The sequence below is a fragment of the Cervus canadensis genome, chromosome 20 (assembly GCF_019320065.1).
Source record: "Cervus canadensis isolate Bull #8, Minnesota chromosome 20, ASM1932006v1, whole genome shotgun sequence".
NCBI lineage: Eukaryota > Metazoa > Chordata > Mammalia > Artiodactyla > Cervidae > Cervus > Cervus canadensis.
Genome location: NC_057405.1, coordinates 12644671 through 12662846, shown reverse-complemented (window position 1 = coordinate 12662846; position 18176 = coordinate 12644671). Strand labels below are relative to the sequence as shown.

General features: G+C 40.6%; 1 protein-coding gene across 4 annotated transcripts in view; it reads left to right on the top strand.

Moving 5' to 3' along the window:
* The window catches only part of FAXC (failed axon connections homolog, metaxin like GST domain containing), a 74788-nt gene extending 56921 nt beyond the window's left edge, over positions 1-17867 (top strand). For all 4 annotated transcript variants that reach the window (XM_043439163.1, XM_043439161.1, XM_043439162.1 and 1 more), the window contains one exon: positions 9807-17867. In XM_043439163.1, the coding sequence (XP_043295098.1) occupies positions 9807-10096 (290 nt within the window). In that variant the 3' untranslated portion in view covers positions 10097-17867. The remainder of the gene's footprint in view (positions 1-9806) is intronic.
* The last annotated feature ends 309 nt before the right edge of the window (positions 17868-18176 follow it).

The following is an 18176-nucleotide window of genomic DNA, read 5'->3' as shown; positions in this document are numbered from 1 at the left end:
GAGAACGGTTCCGGCAATGTCTCTGGGCGAGATATACTGTTGCTGTGTACTCAGAGGTACAAGTCCTGAGAAACAGGTTTCCAGGCAAGATTCGTTAAAATTACAATCATTAACATAGAGTCTAAGAAAAGCATTTCCATGAGTAAGACATTGTGCTGTCCTCATTAGTTGGGACCTAAAGAAAGGCGAAAAGTTGGCTTAAAGCTCAACATTCAGAAAACTAAGATCATGGCATCTGGTCCCATCACTTCATGGGAAATTGATGGGGAAACAGTGGAAGCAGTGGCTGACTTTATTTTTTTGGGCTCCAAAATCACTGCAGGTGGTGATTGCAGCCATGAAATTAAAAGACACTTACTCCTTGGAAAGAAAGTTATGACCAACCTAGATAGCATATTAAAAAGCAGAGACATTACTTTGCCAGCAAAGGTTCGTCTAGTCAAGGCTTTGGTTTTTCCAGTGGTCATGTATGGATGTGAGAGTTGGACTGTGAAGAAAGCTGAGCGCTGAAAAATTGATGCTTTTGAACTGTGGTGTTGGAGAATACTCTTGAGAGTCTCTTGGACTGCAAGGAGATCCAACCGGTCCATCCTAAAGGAGATCAGTCCTGGGTGTTCATTGGAAGGACTGACATTGAAGCTGAAACTCCAATACTTTGGCCACCTCCTGCGAAGAGTTGACTCATTGAAAAAGACCCTGATGCTGGGACTGATTGGCGGCAGGAGGAGAAGGGGACGACAGAGGATGAGATGGCTGGATGGCGTCACCAACTTGATGGGCATGAGTTTGAGTAAACTCCGGGAGTTGGTGATGGAGAATGAGGCCTGGTGTGCTGTGATTCATGGGGTCGCAAAGAGTCGGACACAACTGCGGGACTGAACTGAACTGAAAGAAAGGCCAGTTCTTGGGTAAGATACATTGTTGCACAAGGCTCAAGGAAATCATGAGCAGAGAGTGTTCACCTCCTCCTTACAGGGCCTTGGACTGCCTGCCTAAGCTTTACCTCTTTCAATTCCATGGGCAGAGGAGCCTGGTGGGCAACAGTCCATGGGGCTGCAAAGAGTTGGACATGACTGAGGAACTAAGGCTTTTCACTTTACATACCCTGGCTGAGAGACTGGGGGTATAGGTGAGATCACCAGTGAATAACATATATAATACTCTTAATTGATGTTGGATGGATGGCTGGGACCAAGCAAGAAAAAAATCATTCAAGAAACTGAGGCAGGTAAGCAGTCATATGTGGTAGTCATGGGTGGGTGGGTAGGGAGGCTGGTGAAGGCTGTAACTATGTGTGTGTGCGTGTGTGTGTGTGCGTGTGTGTGTGTGTGTGTGTGTGTACTCATGTGTATGCACAGAGGTTCAGACCAGGCTAATGGCAGCAGGAGTATGCTCCAAATTCGTGGGGATAGGAATTCAGATAACACATCACCAGGCTTAGTTGGAAGGAATCAGGCATTTGTTGAAGGTCTTCTGAAACTACCATTAAGAGGGGGTAAGGATAGTATGGACTTATATTTAATTTCCTAGATAATCAGCATGAAGATATTCTTTCTCTTGTGATGTGTTGGGAATTATCTACATTGAATATTCAATTCATAAATTGACTCTCAGATTGGTGATGCTTGTAGCGGTTAAAATAGTTTCCCTTTATTGTAATCAGATTTTCCATGGTGGTCTAAAAGATGCTGACTACTTTTAGTTCATTTAGGGGTGGGTTTTGTGTATACTGTCTCTTCCTGTTACTTCCTTTTCCCTCCTTCCATTTCCCTACACACCTGTGAATACAAACACACATTTACTCACGTAGTTCTATACATACTCACTTTTATACACACTTATACTTTTACCCAAGTGCATACACATACTCTGTACACATACAGTCACATGCCTTATATTTGGCATTTGAACAACACAAGTTTGAATTGCACGGGTCACTTATACGTGGATATTTTTCAGTAGTAATGACTATAGCGCTACACAATCCATGGTTGGTTGAATCCACGGATGTGGAGGAACCTTGGATACAGAGGACTGACTGTAAGTTCTATGTGAATTAACCCCCACTTTGTTCAAGGGTCAAGTGTATGAGGTCATCTGTTACTTTAGAAGGATTTAGGTATCCAATATCAGTAGAACTCTTAGATTGAACAGAATCCCTTCTTAAAGAAATGAGGCATCTTTTACTGATTTATTTATGACCTGGCGCTTTCCTCTGTTACTTCCTGGAGGGACTTGAGGCATTTAGTATTCTTTTTAAAGAAATGATTGGTGTTTTTGGAGAATTGATTTTGAGTCTCACTTGGAGATGCATACACTGGGAGAATCTGATGCCATCATCTGCAGGGCATTGTTGGCACATAGTTCCTGGCGCTTTGATTCTTAAAACGAGGTAGTAGCTTCCAGCTCTCCTTGGGGACTGGAGAAGCACGTCATTCAAGTCCACAGTGACTCTTTAAAACTCATTTCAGCCGTTATTCCAGGCCCCTTCTCAGCCTTTGATCAGAGCTGCTAGTGCAGGCAAGCTACTAATCAGGTCTCAACTTCTTTCTCTGCCTTCACTTTTTCTATGGTGGAGACTTTCCCAAGAAGTAATAAGAGGAAGGAAAAGTAGAAACAAACCACCAGGAGCCTGGATAATGGAGAACTGGCTCATACCCAGGGGCGTGAGTGGCTTGGATCTGGCGATTTTCTGCTGTAGCTTTGGGACAGCCAGGGCGACATTGTCCTCGCCACCCGTGTGAGGGCGTGTGTGTAAATATTAGCTTTTTGGGAATTCCCTGGTAGTCCAGTGGTTAAGACTCCATGCTTCCATTTCAGGGGGCAAGGGTTGGATCCCTGGTCAGGGAATTGAGATTTTGCATACCTCATGGTGCAGTCAAAAAGTTAAAAAAAAATTAGCTTTTTGGTCCTAGATATTATTTACAATACCTACTTACACAAACTACTCCAGGAAACATCCAGAATAGTGGTAAATTTTCCTTAATTTCGGTGAGTAGGAGGACAGACTTTGAACATTCGATAATTCTTAAAATACACATAATATGTTTGTGTATGATATGAAATATCACTTCCTGACTGGAAAAATTTAGAAAAGATAAAGAATTTTTTAAAAAGGATTATTAATAACTTGTGACCCCAACACCCACAGAGAGCTTCTGTTAATTTTGTAGTATGTTTCTTCATCTTTTATCAAGCACATGTATGCATATATGTTTCAAAATTGAGATCATCATGTTGACATAGTTATATCCTGTAGTCTGCAGTTTCTGATTAACTGCATTATGGCCATTTCCTTTGTCATTAAATATTCTTCAAAACAATGTAGTTGGTAGTTCCATAATATCCTATCCTATAGCTACACTGTAATTCATGTGATTAATCTTTTTTTCTGGACTTGTGGGTGGTTTGTTTTATTTTTTCTTTAGTTTTGGCTGCAGTCAGTCTTCATTGCTACATGCCGGCTTCTCTGCTTGCAGCGGTCAGGCTTCTCATTTCGGTGGTTTCTCCTGTTACAGAGCGTGGACTCTAGAATGTGCAGGCTTTATTAGTTGTGGCTCAGGGGCTCCAGAACACAGTCTCAGTAGCTGTGGCACACAGGCTTAGGTGCCCCAAGGCATGTGGAATTTTCCTGGACCAGGGATTGAACCCATGTCCCCTGTACTGGGAAGTGGATTCTTTACCACTGGACCACTGGGAAAGTCTCTTGCTGGTGATTTTAAATAATTTTTACTAACATTCTATAGTAAATATTGTGTATTTATTGTGTGTGTGTGTGTGTGTGTATATATGTGTATATATATATATATCTGCTTACCTCTGGTTGTTTACTTAAGCTAAATTTCTAGTTGGGGAATCACTGTCTCAACAGGTGCAAGCACTTGGTCTGCACAGCTAAATTGCTTTCTAGAAGGACTGTTTCAATTTATATTCTCATCAGCAGTGTCTGAAAGTACCTCAAATGGCATGGAATTGCTGTATCATATGGTAGTTTTATTTTTAATTTTTGAGTAACCTCCACATTGTTTTTCATAGTGGCAGCACTGATTTACATTCCAAACAATGGTGAATGAGGGTTCTTTTTTCTCCACATGCTCGCCTATATTTGTTATTTCTTGTCTTTTTCAGCAACCCTTTTAATGTGGAGTCACATTTGATATTTTGATCAGAGTATCCTTACTAGAGAATTGCATGTGGATTTGGTCCTCTTTAACAAAGGCGTGGAGCATGGAGAGCCTGGAAAGTAAAATAGCAAAAGGGAAAGGGTTTTGCCGCTCCACCGCTCGCCCTGGGGAGCCATATCAAAATCAAAGAACCTAACGCTATTTTTCTGAACTTGTAAGAAACACAACCCTCCATTGTTTTTGTTATTCGGTTGCGACCCCATGGACTGCAGCATGCTAGGCCTCCCTGTCCCTCACCAGCTCCTGGAGTTTGCTCAAACTCATGTCCGTTGAGTCGGTGATGCCATCCAGCCTTCTCATCCTCTGTTGTTCCCATCTCCTCCTCCCTTCGATCCTGCCCAGCATCAGGGTCTTTTCCAATGAGTCAGTTCTTTGAATCAGGCGCTCAAAGTGTTAGAACTTCAGCTTCACCATCAGTCCTTCCAGTGAATATTCAGGATTGATTTCCTTTAGGAATTGACTAGTTTGCTCTCCTTGCTGTCTTGGGGGGGCTCTCAAGAGTCTTCTCCAACACCACAGTTCGAAGGCATCACTTCTTTGGTGCTCAGCCTTTTTTATTGTCCAGCTCTCACATCCATACATGACTACTGGAAAAATCATAGCTTTTACTAGATGGACATTTGTGTTTTAAGAAAAATCCTGTTCACAGCTTTTCTATCAATAGTTATTTATTGTACTTGGATGTGTTTTTTGCTTATTTTTTGATAGATTATAAGATAGAAAGAATGCTGAATATCCTTGAAAAACATACACGAATATACCCACCCCATACTCTTACTGTTCTCTATTTGGAGGTGTTTAGGAAGAGGTCGTGGGGGAATTTGGGTCTTGGGAAAGAGTTGGCTTGAGTGACCTTTGCTGGTGTTTTATTTTGAGACCTGTGAATTAGCTTCAGAGAGACTGGGAAAGGGGGCGGGGTGTCCTCATTGCCACACTCAAGTTTGATAAGAACTTTTCTAAAGAGGAAATGTTCAGCGCCCTTGCTGCTTGTTTGACACAGTGTTAAAGGAAGCAACCACGGGCATAGCTGGCACCCAGCCCAAGCATGGAACACGGAGGTGAGTGAACACCTTGAAAACTGTGTGTGGGCGCCAGCCCTGTGTTCTAGATATTGGCTGGGTAAGGGTCCAAGGCTGCAGTGGTGCTGGGAAGGGCTGGAGTGATACAGGAAAATGAAATGAGTCACTTTTTCCAAAGAGTGGGGAACATTTCCATTAGCGAAACTTCAAGAGAAAAGTTCTTTATTCTGCCTGGGAGTGTCCTCGGGGTTAAGGGCCATTTGGTTTTCTGATAAATAACCTCTCCAGTTGTCTGAAAATATTAATAACCACTCATTAGTCATTTTACTAATTTATTTTATTGGACTTTTAAATTAAAAAGTAATACACAATTGTCACAATAAGTTGAATTAGGTGGGTGTGTTTTAAAAGATCTATCACCTCCTCACCTATATTGTGTGTGTGTGCTAAGACTGCTTCAGTCATGTCTGACTCTGTGTGACCCCATGGACTGTAGCCCATGCCCTCCTTCAGGGGATGTTCTTCACCCAGGGATCGAACCCATGTCTCCTCTGTCTTCTGCATTGGCAGGCAGTTTCTTAACCATTAGCACCACCTTCCTATAGAATATTGTGCAGCTATTAAAAAGATACAGTATTCTATTTAGTGAAAAAATTATAATGTGTATAGTGCAATTCCACTGTTCAGTTTTAAAATAATAAAATCAAAAAGACAGTTATATACGTGTATGTAAATTTGTATATGAAAAATAAAGGCATGGATGTCCAAATCACTCCCATAGAAAACCAAGATTAGGGATCTGAAGTAAACCCTTCTGTGCCTTTTATTTTTTATATACAAAGTTACATACATATATATATAGCTGTTTTTGTATTATTTTAAAACCAAATGGAATTACATTATACACATTACTTTATAATTTTTTTTTTGCTAAATAGAATATTGTATCTTTTTAATAGCTGCATAATATTCTATAGGATTGATATAACAAACTTTATTCAGTCATTCCTTATTGATGGATATTCAGGCTGTTTCCATCTTTGTTTTCTTTCTCTTTTTTCTTTCTTTCTCTTTTTTTCATTGACATAATACTACATTCAACATCCACATGTGTCTACATACTGATGCTTTTATTTTGGTAGAATAGAGTACTAAAAGTGGAGTCCTGAGCCAACATATAAGTGCATTTAAAATTTCAATAGGTAACATCAGGTTACTTTCCTGAAAAGCTTTTAACAATTTATACTTCCATCAACCATGTTGTACAATGTCTGACCCTCCACATTGGATGGTATCAGGCTTTAATTCTTACCAGCCTGATAGGTGACATTATCTGTTTGTTGAGTACTCTTTGAGAAAAAACCTCCTGTTTTAAAAAAATTATTTCACAAAGTTTACATCTTCAGTATAGGCATTTATGTTAATATGAGCATATCACACACACACTACACACATAACCTATTTCTACTGCTGACTTTTTTCATTCTTTTTGGCTAGTAGCATGTTGAGTGGATCTGCTGGTAGAGGATCTATGCATAAGAAGGGATTGGCAAATCCAGATAAAGGGAGAATTGAAGTGTAAGTTTTCACTCTTTGCTTCACTCTTTTTATCAGGGCCAGGATATGAGGATGGGCATGTGAGCTTCCAGTCCTTCCTTATCAAAGTGGACCCTTTCTTAATGGCATGATAGAATGATCTCTTCTTCACGACAACCCATTGTCCTCTCATAATTCTTGAGACTCTAGAAAGAATTACTGAAAAATATTCTGTGACAGGTAGTTGGAAGCTATGAATTCCCAGGTCAGGCTGTCAACTCATCAGGAGAGAGGCAAGCTCAAGTCTTGGTCAAGGGGATGGAGTCTGGGGACTGCTTTTGTTTGAATCCTGGCTCTGCTACTGTCTAGCTGTGTGACTTTAGGCAAGTTAATTAACTTCTCTGTTGATTCAGTTTTCCTATCATAAATGCAGATAGTAATAGCTCCTGTCTCATAGGATTGGTGCCAGGACTGGGGATGGGAGTTAATATGAATTCAATAATAAATAAAGCACTTCAAGTAGTGCCCAGTACACAGTAAGGTCTATATACATGTTTGCTATTATTATTAATATTAATTTTTATTGTTCCTGATTGAAAAGGTTTTAATGACACATAGTCATGAAGGGCGGCAGCTCTCCTGGATGAAAGGTAAAGAAAAGGGCTGTAGAGAGGACAGCCACAAAAGGAGTGCAGACAGTCATTTATCATGTAGATCCCGTGCATTTTGTACCTGAGTTCTGACTGTCTGGGAATGGACTTGACTGAGGCAAAGAGGGTGGTCCCCAGCTATGAAGTGACCCCAGTTCATCTCTGATATCCTCTACCCCAGGGGCCCCTTGCTGCTGCTTCTGCATCTTTACCTAATTTTTGGTCACCAGCAATACCGGATAAAGCATTTTCATAACTGCTTCCCTGAGGGAGAAAATAAGTGAAAATTTGCATGTGTCTTCCCAAAAGGAGCAGTGATGTGGGCTTCTCAGCTTCTGGCTTCTGAGCTCATAGGTCTTCAAGTTGGGGGCAATCAGAATGGACTCATATAAGCGTGAGTCAAACTATTTTGATCTGAGAAGACTGAACATGGTGAACCATGGACAAATCCAATAGTTTACAGGGTCCATGAGGCAGGGGGATTTGCCTTATGTTTTGTGGGGGATGTGTTTATTTAAGCAGAACAGCAATCAAGTTTTGAATGACTTTAGTGGGAAAATGTTTACAATGTTACAGGAAGTGACAACTAATGAATGATAATAATGACAATACATAAGTTGAAAAATACTGAAAGAAACACACCAAAATGTTAATTGCCATTACCTTGGATTGGTGTGATTATTAGTGCTTTTGTTTTCTTCTTTATGTGTATGTGTGTGTGTGTGTGTGTGTGTAGGTATGTATTATATATATTTATACCATTTCTATATACAGATTTGTTTTTCCAAAATGAATATATATTATTTTCTTTGATAGAAAATGAGATAGAGTAATTACAGACTGTAACCAATAAAGCTATTAATATAGAAACAGCCTAAATGGCTATAATAGGGAGCTGAAATAACAAAACAAAACTGTGGTACATCTGTATAATGAAGTACAATACAGTTATCAGGGAGGTCATAGAGTAAAATTAAAAGGTTTTCATTATATGTTGTTAAGTGAAAAAAGTAGCATGGGAAACTAGGAAAAGCTCACGGGCAGTAGGGAAGACCCAGCACAGCCAAAAATAAATAAAAAATTTTTTAAAAGTAGCATAAGAAACAATATATAGTAAATGCTACATTGCATATGTAAATATATGTAAATGTATATATGTGAAAAGTGAAAGTGAAAGTAGCTCACTCGTGACTGACTCTGCCACCCCTTGGACTATAGAGTCCATGGAATTCTCCAGGCCAGAATACTGGAGTTGGGTAGCCTTTCCCTTCTCCAGGGGATCTTCCCAACCCAGGTCTCCTGCATTGCAGGTGGATTCTTTACCAACTAAGCCACAAGGGAAGGAAGCCCAAATGTATATATAAATTAACATAAATTTCAGGAACAGCATAAATGAAAATGTTATGACAAATGGGATTATTGGTGTTTCTTTTATTTTTTGCTTACCTGCATTTTCTAATTTTCTGCAATAAAACATAGATTACCTACACAATAAGTGAGTGTTTATATAACTTAAAAAAATAGACATCCAAAGACTATTCTTAGGGCAATAAAATCCTCTAAGAGTTGGTGACAAATTATATGCTTATTGAGCTGTGTTGCCATCTGGTGGCTCAAAAGCAAAAACTCACTCTTCTTTCTGCAGCTTGCATTTGGAATTAGGAAATGAAAGCCAAATACTGTGTCATATTTCAGATGAATGCCTGGACAGTTTTAGCAAGTTAATGAAAGTGTTCCTTTGATTCACAGGAAAAAAGAAGTAACCTGGTGACCAAGCAAGAACCTGATCATGGGTGTAGTGTTGAATTTTACTTAAAAAATTAAACAATCTCTGTTTTGCTAAATGTGTTTGCAGGCATGTTCATCCATAAAGACAGTTCTGATTTATCCATTTTATGGGTGATTCAGGGCAAAATTTCCTTCCTAACCTATTTTTTTTTTCAACTACTTGGCATAGTAAGCAACCTATAACAACACTACAAATGTTTGTGGAATGAATGATCACTTCTGGCTGACTTAATCCAACTCACAGTTGGTGCATTTTCATGGACTATAAATTAATTTAGAGATGAACCAGCTGAAGCACTGGTTTTCTTGACATGCAAACATAAAATAATAAAATGCTTCACAAAGCCCAACGATGGGTAGTTTAGTGCCATTCTGAATCAGCTACCCTGCTCACCCCTCACCATCCTAGGACGCACTCCTGAATTTCATCCAGCCCACTCACTGAATTTAACTTTATCCTCTCACCTTTCTTCTTCCATGTGTAAAATCTAAACATTTGGACAATGTCTCTGGGTAAAAGCATTGTTCATGCCTACCCTACACCGTTCTTCTGAGTTGCCCAGGAAGCCAAGTGGCTGGTAGATGGTTGCTTTTGAGAACTAACCCTTGCTTTCCTTACCACCCTGCAGGTGAGCTGATCAATCTGGCTATGTACTGTGAGAGGATAAGGAGAAAATTCTGGCCGGAGTGGCACCACGAGGATGACAACACCATCTACGAGTCGGAGGAGAGCAGTGACGGCAGCAAGACACACACGCCCCTGCTGGATTTCAGCTTTTACTCAAGGACAGAGACCTTTGAAGACGAGGGAGCAGAGAACAGTTTTTCCAGAACCCCAGACACAGATTTCACCGGACACTCGCTCTTTGACTCCGATGTGGACATGGATGACTACACAGACCACGAACAGTGCAAGTGACGGTCAGCCCCGCTGACCCTCCTCTGCTGGAGCTGCCTCTCCCTGGGGTCCGTCCAGCTTCCCAGGTAGACATCCATCGAGCTGGGAGCAGATCTTCGTGCTCGGCACGGTTCTCGCAAAAGCTAACTGGAGTAGAGCAGCCTTATTTCTCTTTTGTACAAACCAGACCCAGAACCATTCCTATGGCTCCCTTTAAAACAAAGAGGCAAAAAAAATAAAAAAGTCAGCATGGTTCCTAAAATTCATTTTTGTTTTCATTAGAAAACTAACGTTGTGTGGTAGAGCAGGTCCAAGAGCGGGTTGTCCACAGACTGCTTAGACATTGATCCCCTGCAACCCGAGGGCTTAGGTGTGAGCTGGATCCTTGAACGTCCTTCATCCGGTAGGATTCAGTCGTGAGTGATGTCATCAGAAGTAATGCAGGAGATAAGTGTTCTTTGGTGGCCGCTTGTATTTTCTGTGTGTATATTGTATGTTGAAATATAAGTCAAATAAAATCCATAGATATTCAGTGAACACCTACTACGTGCAAAGCACTGTGCTAGGTGCTAGCCAGAATTGGTTTTATCCTAAGCCCTGCCAGTGACTAGCTATGTGATTCTGGGCGAGTCCCTTAATTCTTGTGTGCCTCATTTCCCCCGCCTGTAAAGTGGGGGTGACTATAGTCTCCACCTACCTACCTCACAGGGGTGTTGTGAGGATTCATGTGGTAACATTTGGCGCTTTAAACCTCTAGGAAGAGGTGTGACATAAACACATTTTGTTCTTTAATGTGCTTCGTGCGTGTGAAGATCGGCGGGCGGAGGAATTCCATATTCAGGCAACAGCAGCCACGGTCTCTCGCCCAAGCCGAGCCGATGGAATACACACCAAGGCACAGTTAGGACGCGCTCATCATCCTCTTTGTGATCTTGCTTGAATTGAGACCTTTCCTTGAAAGAACCTTGGAAATATTTTTACAGATCATCAACAGCTACAAACAGTCTTCAATTCTACTGTATATTTGCAGAGAAGTCTCTTTTGTTGCCTGAACTCACACTGGAAAGCTGTCCCTTGTTGATTCCGGAGTGTTAAGTTGCCTACGTTTGATTTACTTGATAAAGCTCAGGAATAAGATCTATTTAATAGAGGTGAAGGGAAAAGGATTTGATTGATTTTTTTTTTTAAGCAGATGCTCGCCAACTTGTAATGTCTTTTTTGAAAACAAACTTTGCAAGATGTACTGAAAAGATGAAGAAGGAAGAGGATCGTTGTAAATGGTAGCAGAGCACTTTGTGCCGTGTAGACTCTATGCAGTTTTTATTAATGCAACTTTTCTGGTCTTCTCAGCCCTTGTCCAGTGAGGGGGAGCCAATGCTGAGGAGAATCTTAATGTTTCTTAAGGATTTCCCCTCCCCTTCCTGTCCTCTCTTTCCCTCCCCATAGAGCACCTGAACTCTTGGGGTTACAGTGTTGACTAAGGCACTCTATCTCTGAAGACATAGTTTTGGTTGACTTAGAACATCTTCCAGTGAAATATGGGGTGAAGATCCTGGGGTGATGGCTGTGGATTTGGGCTTCTGACCACAACTGCCTGGGGGAGGGCTATTCCTAATGGGGTTAAAAAGGAACTTCTTAAAAGACAGCAACTTCTGAGAAGTTCATATACTTTATTTGAAAAAGACTCTGAATATAGTTTTGGCAAAACAGTCCTAGAATGCCGTGGATTCACAAAGACGTAATGGGAGAGAGTATTTGAGGTGATTTACCGTTTAAGCAATGTGTAACTAGGAAGAAGTGCTGAAACACTCTAAGCTGGATATTTTTATTCCACATAAAACTCAGTTGTTAGTATCTTATCAAACCCTTCATCTTTGAGGGGACTGTTGGATGCCTAACGAGAATGTGTTGGAAGATATATGAATGGATAAGCCTATTTTGTTTCCAGCATCATTTCCAGGATTACCTACCTCTTATCTCTCTAGCAAATGCATTCCAAGACCAACTGGTGGTAATTCTGTGTGACAGGGGAAGTCCTGGCTTGAAAATGTGGAGTCGACAGACTGTGGACCTAGCTCTGCTAAGACTGAGTTGCCCTTTCTCCATCTTCAGTTGGAAAGAGTTGGGTTTGAAATTTTGTCTATAATTTATTCTTCCTGTATAGCACAAAATATACTGTATCTTCATGCTACAAAGTTTTAAGTTATGAGTATGTGGGGTCACAGATATTTATTATTGTGTATTACTTGGAGGGCACATCCATGGAGAACCAACATTAAATATGTGAAACCTTCATTCATTCTCTCCAGGTGCCTCCCACAGGGGCTGAGTCCTGGGTACTGCCCGAAAACTCATGTTTGGGTATTCAGCATTTTGTAGGTATAACTTGATTAGGAACCCTAGAACATACCCAGGTTTTACTTTCCCAAAGTGGGTTATGGAAAAGTTATGACTAAGACAAAACCCACAGTGGTGTGGGCAACTTAAGCAGTCTTGATTAGGTGGGCTTTAATTTTATATGTTTCATTCTTAGGCTGCCCAGATTGAACTGTTCTCCTATTCGATGAACAGATGCTACTTATAAGAAAAATAACAAGAAATTAGGGGATGTTTTGGTCATCTGACTCTCTTGTTCAAGTTCTGTATTTCTTTTTTTATTGGAAGATAACTTAAGGAAGTGTGATCTTTAATGCAAGAGATGCTTTTGGATGGCCAGAAGACCTGTGGGCTACCTGTTCTTTTTTACCTCTCATTGTAAAATTAAATTCTAAATTTTTCTCCACTTCCCTTTGCCCCACCCCACCCTCATTTCCACTTGTCTGGATGAAGGAGCAGCCAAATTATACTTTGCCTTGCATATGTCGGAGTAGATACAAGGAGGATTTAAATTTATGCAGAGGTAAACCATATTGCCAGAGGTTCCCATTTCTTTTGTAACATCATGATTTGTGAATATTAATGTTACCAAGGCGATGGGCTACCCAGCTGACTGATCACAGACTTAGAACAACTGGACTTGAAGCAGAACTTGAGTCCTGGTTCTCACATGAGCCCTTGTCCTCACATGAGCCCTACTTGTGTGTACTGAGGTGTGAGGATATGTGTTTGTGAAACAACTAGGGTACAAGGAAAGGAGGCGTTAAGGATTGTAGCTGTGGGGGTCTTGCCCAAATTACTTGAAAGTATAGACTCATAGACATGGATAGCTGAGTGGTGGATTTGCTCTGGAAAGCCATATTTATTTGAAGGGCAGGCCCAGAACTGAGGTCTTTCACCTTGCCTTACAGAGTTCTTGCCATTACATCAGCTTGACTTGGATTATTTTTAAAACCACCTCCCCGAGAGCTCACTCCATGTTTGTAGAACTGGCGCATCCCAGCCTCTCCGAGAGTGCTCGAAATCGATCAGTCTTGTCCCCTGTATCTCTTCACCCGGGTCAGTTCAAGGGATCTTTGTTCGGTATCTACTCTGTACAAAGTGCTCCCTGTGCTCTGGGAATGTCACCAAGATGGACATGTAAGTCACCAAGACCCTTGTTCTTGGATTGGATCTTTTAAGGAATCCGTGCCCATATGATCTCTCACTGGGTATTTAGTTACTCACTGATGATGGGCTTCCTTGGTGGTTCAGCAGTCAAGAGTCTGCCTGCAATGCAGGAGACTCAGGCGATGTGGATTCAATCCTTAGCTTGGGAACGTCCCCCGGAGGAGGAAATGGCAGCCCACTCCAGTATTCCTGCTGGGAAAGTCCCATAGACAGAGGAACCTGGCGGGCTGGAGTCCATGAGTTTGCAGAGTTGGACATGACTGAGCACACACACAGTGGTTTTTAATTTTTGTGTCTCCATTGATAATCTAATGCAAGTCCTATGCCCTAGTCCCAGAAAAATATGGAGATATATGAAATTTTGCATATAAGTTCAGGAGATCTAGAAATGTCTTGAAATTACCTGTGGATTCCTTAGGGGGTTCATGGACCACAGTTGAAGAAACCTTGTTTGAAAAACCGTCTTTAGAAGTTACTGCTGTTAGTGTTCATTCTTGCTTGCTTTTATCCCGGCCAGACAGGAGATGAATTAGAATGGGAGGTGCAAACACAAGTGATCTGTATCATTATCCACATGGGGAGTGCTCTGTGACAGGGAAGGAAGAAGAGGCGCTTCACATTGAGAAAATATCCTTCTTCTGACAAGTTTGGCATTTTGAAAGTGAAAGGATTTTGTTGTCATCATCACTGTCATCTACCTTCTGACCACCCAGAATGTTGATTTTGCAAAATCAGTTCAGGGACAGGGGCGTCACTTCAGCCCTGAAACCCACCACCTCTGCATGGATAAGCTGATTGGTCTGTGGCTTAAGGCGGGAGAGAAGAAGCTGGATTTTTCCTTATAGGAATAAGTTCTGCACAATCAGATTTTTCTGCATTAATTAATTAATTAATTGAACAATTGTTGAGTGTATTTTCAATAAAAGGATGGTGCCTTTTGTTGATAGGGAACAACTCAGGCTCTTCCTCTTCTTTTTCTTTCTCTTCTCCTTCATCTCCCCTCTCCACTCCCTCCTTCCTCTCCTCCTCTTCCTCTTCTTTCTTTCTTTTTTTTTTTTTTTAACATGGGGTGAGACTATTTTCATTGCTCCTGGCTATTACCCAGGATCCTTTGTTCTCCTGTCTATGCAGTGCTATTTAAGAAGAACAAGGACTGATGAAAGTACATTCAATGACAAATACTTCTTGAGTCTAAATGCGGAACTCTGGCAACCCATTTCTAACAGGTCCAGGATCGATTGCCTGTGACTGTGGCATGCTTGACCTTTATTCATTTACTTTTGATGGTCTGGATGCAATTTGCAAAGTTTAAAAGGACCACTTGGTGTGTGAGCAGGAGGCTCCTCTGGATGGCAGAACCCTTGCTAGTGCCAGGAGTAATGCAAATGGATGTGGGGTTTTCTTCATTTTGTTTAGGTTTTTAGTCCCTGACTTTAAAGACTATCTTAAAGGTAATTAAGGCATTTTAATCTTTAAGATAACTGGAACCAGCAACACATTGGCCTTGCCCCATAAAGAAGGTTACAGAGAATACTGAAAGTAGTGTAAAAGGAAGCAACTCACTGTTTTGGGGCTGACAGTATGACCTCCTTAACCACTCTGGCTCTGGCCAAACAGGGACCTTGTCCCCAGACCAGAGCTCTCTGAAACTTCTGCTGCTGGCTAGACCATTTGGATGCTCAAATGTCAAGTGGATTATTGCCCCTAATTATCAAATTTGTAGACAAATAAAGGGGACCATTGCAATAATAAAACAGCTTATGAATATGGTCCAGCCAGCACCAACACTCCTGATCATTTCCATGGGGAAACAAGTTATCTAGAGACAAACATTGGTACATTACTTAGGTGTTCCATACACAAATAATTTCAGCAATTAGCTTGATTATTGTTATAATATTCTTCTTAAATATTTTTCAACTGCTCTTGTCCCTAATTACAGCTTTAAATATTTTGAAACAATTCACTAGCTATAGAGCAATATATATTTATGATGCTATTTCATTTTATGAAAAGTAATATTACTGAAAGTGACTAATTCACCTCCCATCCCCCATTGGCAAGCATCTTTCCCCTCCCTTTTTTATTTTTTACTTTTAGCTCTAGAATAGAGTAACTTTGATTTATTAGTATAGTTTAGACCTTTAGTATTAAAAAAAAGTTACCCCATGGGTTTGAAAACAGTAGGATTTAGCTCCTAAATTGTCAAGTTAATCAGCAGTGGCTAAACAGATAGCAGAGGGAATGTGATATAATTTGAGGCTAGAAAGGAGTAATGCTTTGGGTATTTCCTACCTCCCTCCCTTAAAAAATACAACAATATATAGACTATTCTCTCTAATAGTTGTTCAGAATTGGAAGTCTTCTATCATACTTGTTTGTGTCAATAAGAGATCATGTTTAGCTTATTAAAACATCAACCATGTCCAGATGATTGTGTTTTTAACAAATTATATCTGAATCTGATTTTTTTTTGCAGCAATAAGACTAGAGATAATGTTCAAATTTTGGAGGGAATCTCTGCTTCAGTAGGAACAACATGTTTGTGTGACCCCTGTCAAAATGACTTTACCTCAAGTAAACCGTCTCGTGGGATCATGCTTATCAGAAACATGTGTTTTTCCCAGCGATCTGTACCCTGCTGAGTGTCTGACAACTCCACCCTTGATGAGGGTGACGTTCCCCCGATGGTGGTGGTTGAAAAGATGAGGATCCGAGTCCTTCCTCTGGTGGTGTTTGAATCTCACTGAGTGGGAGGAGGGAAGGAAAGATGAACAGATACAGGGCTTCAGGCAATCATGTGGTGTGGCTGTGTTAGAGAAGCCTCAGGCACGTTGAGAGTGTTCTGAGTGGTGGCGTCTTACTAAAGCAATCTGAAGGACTACGGGTTTAAATCAAAGGCAAATGCAGCCTGTAGGGAAGAACTGTTGTGGTTATTCTAGTGGCTGCAAGCACTGGAGTGACCTTGATCTGTGTCCTAGTTTCTGGCTTGTTCTCCCGGTTTATCCCACCTGAGGCTGAGCCTGGGAACTGGAGGAGTGGCCCCGGTGTGTTCAGTCCTTTGATTCTGAAACTTCCTTCTAGTCCCTCAAACGTGTTCGTGACATAGAGTTTCCATTTTCTAATATAAAAAATGTACAGAGTATATTTATATATTTGTTTTATAAAAGACCCTTAAATGTTTGGAGACACCCACCTCATCTCTATGTAGGCAGTGGTCTCCAGACCTCTGTGCCCATTGACCTCATCAAGACTTTCTAAGCATGTCCCGAAAGATATTTATTTAAATACACACACACGCACACACTGCTCCAATGATTTGTTAGGTACATTAAAAACCATAGCAAACATAGCAATTTACAGGGAATAGTCTTCTACTCAATAGAGTTTAGAGTATGGAGCGAGAAGGACTTGAGGATAGCACCTAGAAGGCAGCAGTTGGTTAGAGAATGTGTATATATTGTTGGTGGGCAAGTAGATGTAAAATAGGCATGGAAGCATGATTTTAGATCAAGGTTATTTATTCATTCATTCTTAAGAGCCATTTTTGGCTAGAAGAAAAGAGTGAATAATTAGATATTACCTTTATAAGAACTCTTTTATATTCTATTTTGGGGACCCCTTGATATAGTACATCTCTTAAATTCCTGAAAGTTTTCTCAGTACACTGATTTAAGCAAAACAAAAGAAAGGAGGGAGGGAAAAACCTCAAAAATGCAAATGCTGACTCTAATGCCTCAGAATTTCTGAATCTGAAAAGCACGTTTTGATAATTCCTGGTAATCATCACCTCACTGATTATTTATCTTTCTTCTATTTGTTTATTACCCCGTGTCTCCAAATGTGTGGAAGATGTACAGATTTATTTTCAGATATTTGAGATAGGAAGGACCAACGCTGGTATAATTTGAACCTACATTTCAGCTGCTCGGGGGCTGATGGGTGGACACTGCCCGGAAACAATACCCTGCACCCTCTGTTTCGCAAACACAGTGGATAGCATCTTGCTGAATGAGGGCCTCGATGTGGAGGCGGCATTCCAGTGTTTATTTCTGGATCTATGAGTTCCTTTAGCACAGTTATTGTTAGTAGTTTATAAAGCCATATTTAAACTTGTACACTTGATTGTAAGATAGATTTGAATTGTGCACTATGTTGATTACTGTATATAAATGTGGAGATTCTGTATATTTGGTCTCATTGCTGTATGTATTTGACGTGTAAATGATAACTAATGGATATGAAATAGCTGGCTGTGAATGTCTTTATTCCAGTTTGCTTCTCTTTTGCAAATTTGAATGTTTAAACTTTACACCCATGGGGAAAATCTGAGATATTTTTTGCATCTAATATACTGTTAAGTGGTGGTCTCTTAGATGATTGGGGGAATATTTTAGTTTTAAGGCTCATGTATAATTAGAAGGGAGGTAATGAATTTTTTAGGCGTCTGACTTTCTGATAGAATTTTAAATGAATGTTTTTTAAGTGGAAAAACAGGTCTCTGGATTATGCGGTCTTCCCTCTCTTGCCCTTGTTTCATGCCCACTGTGCCTGT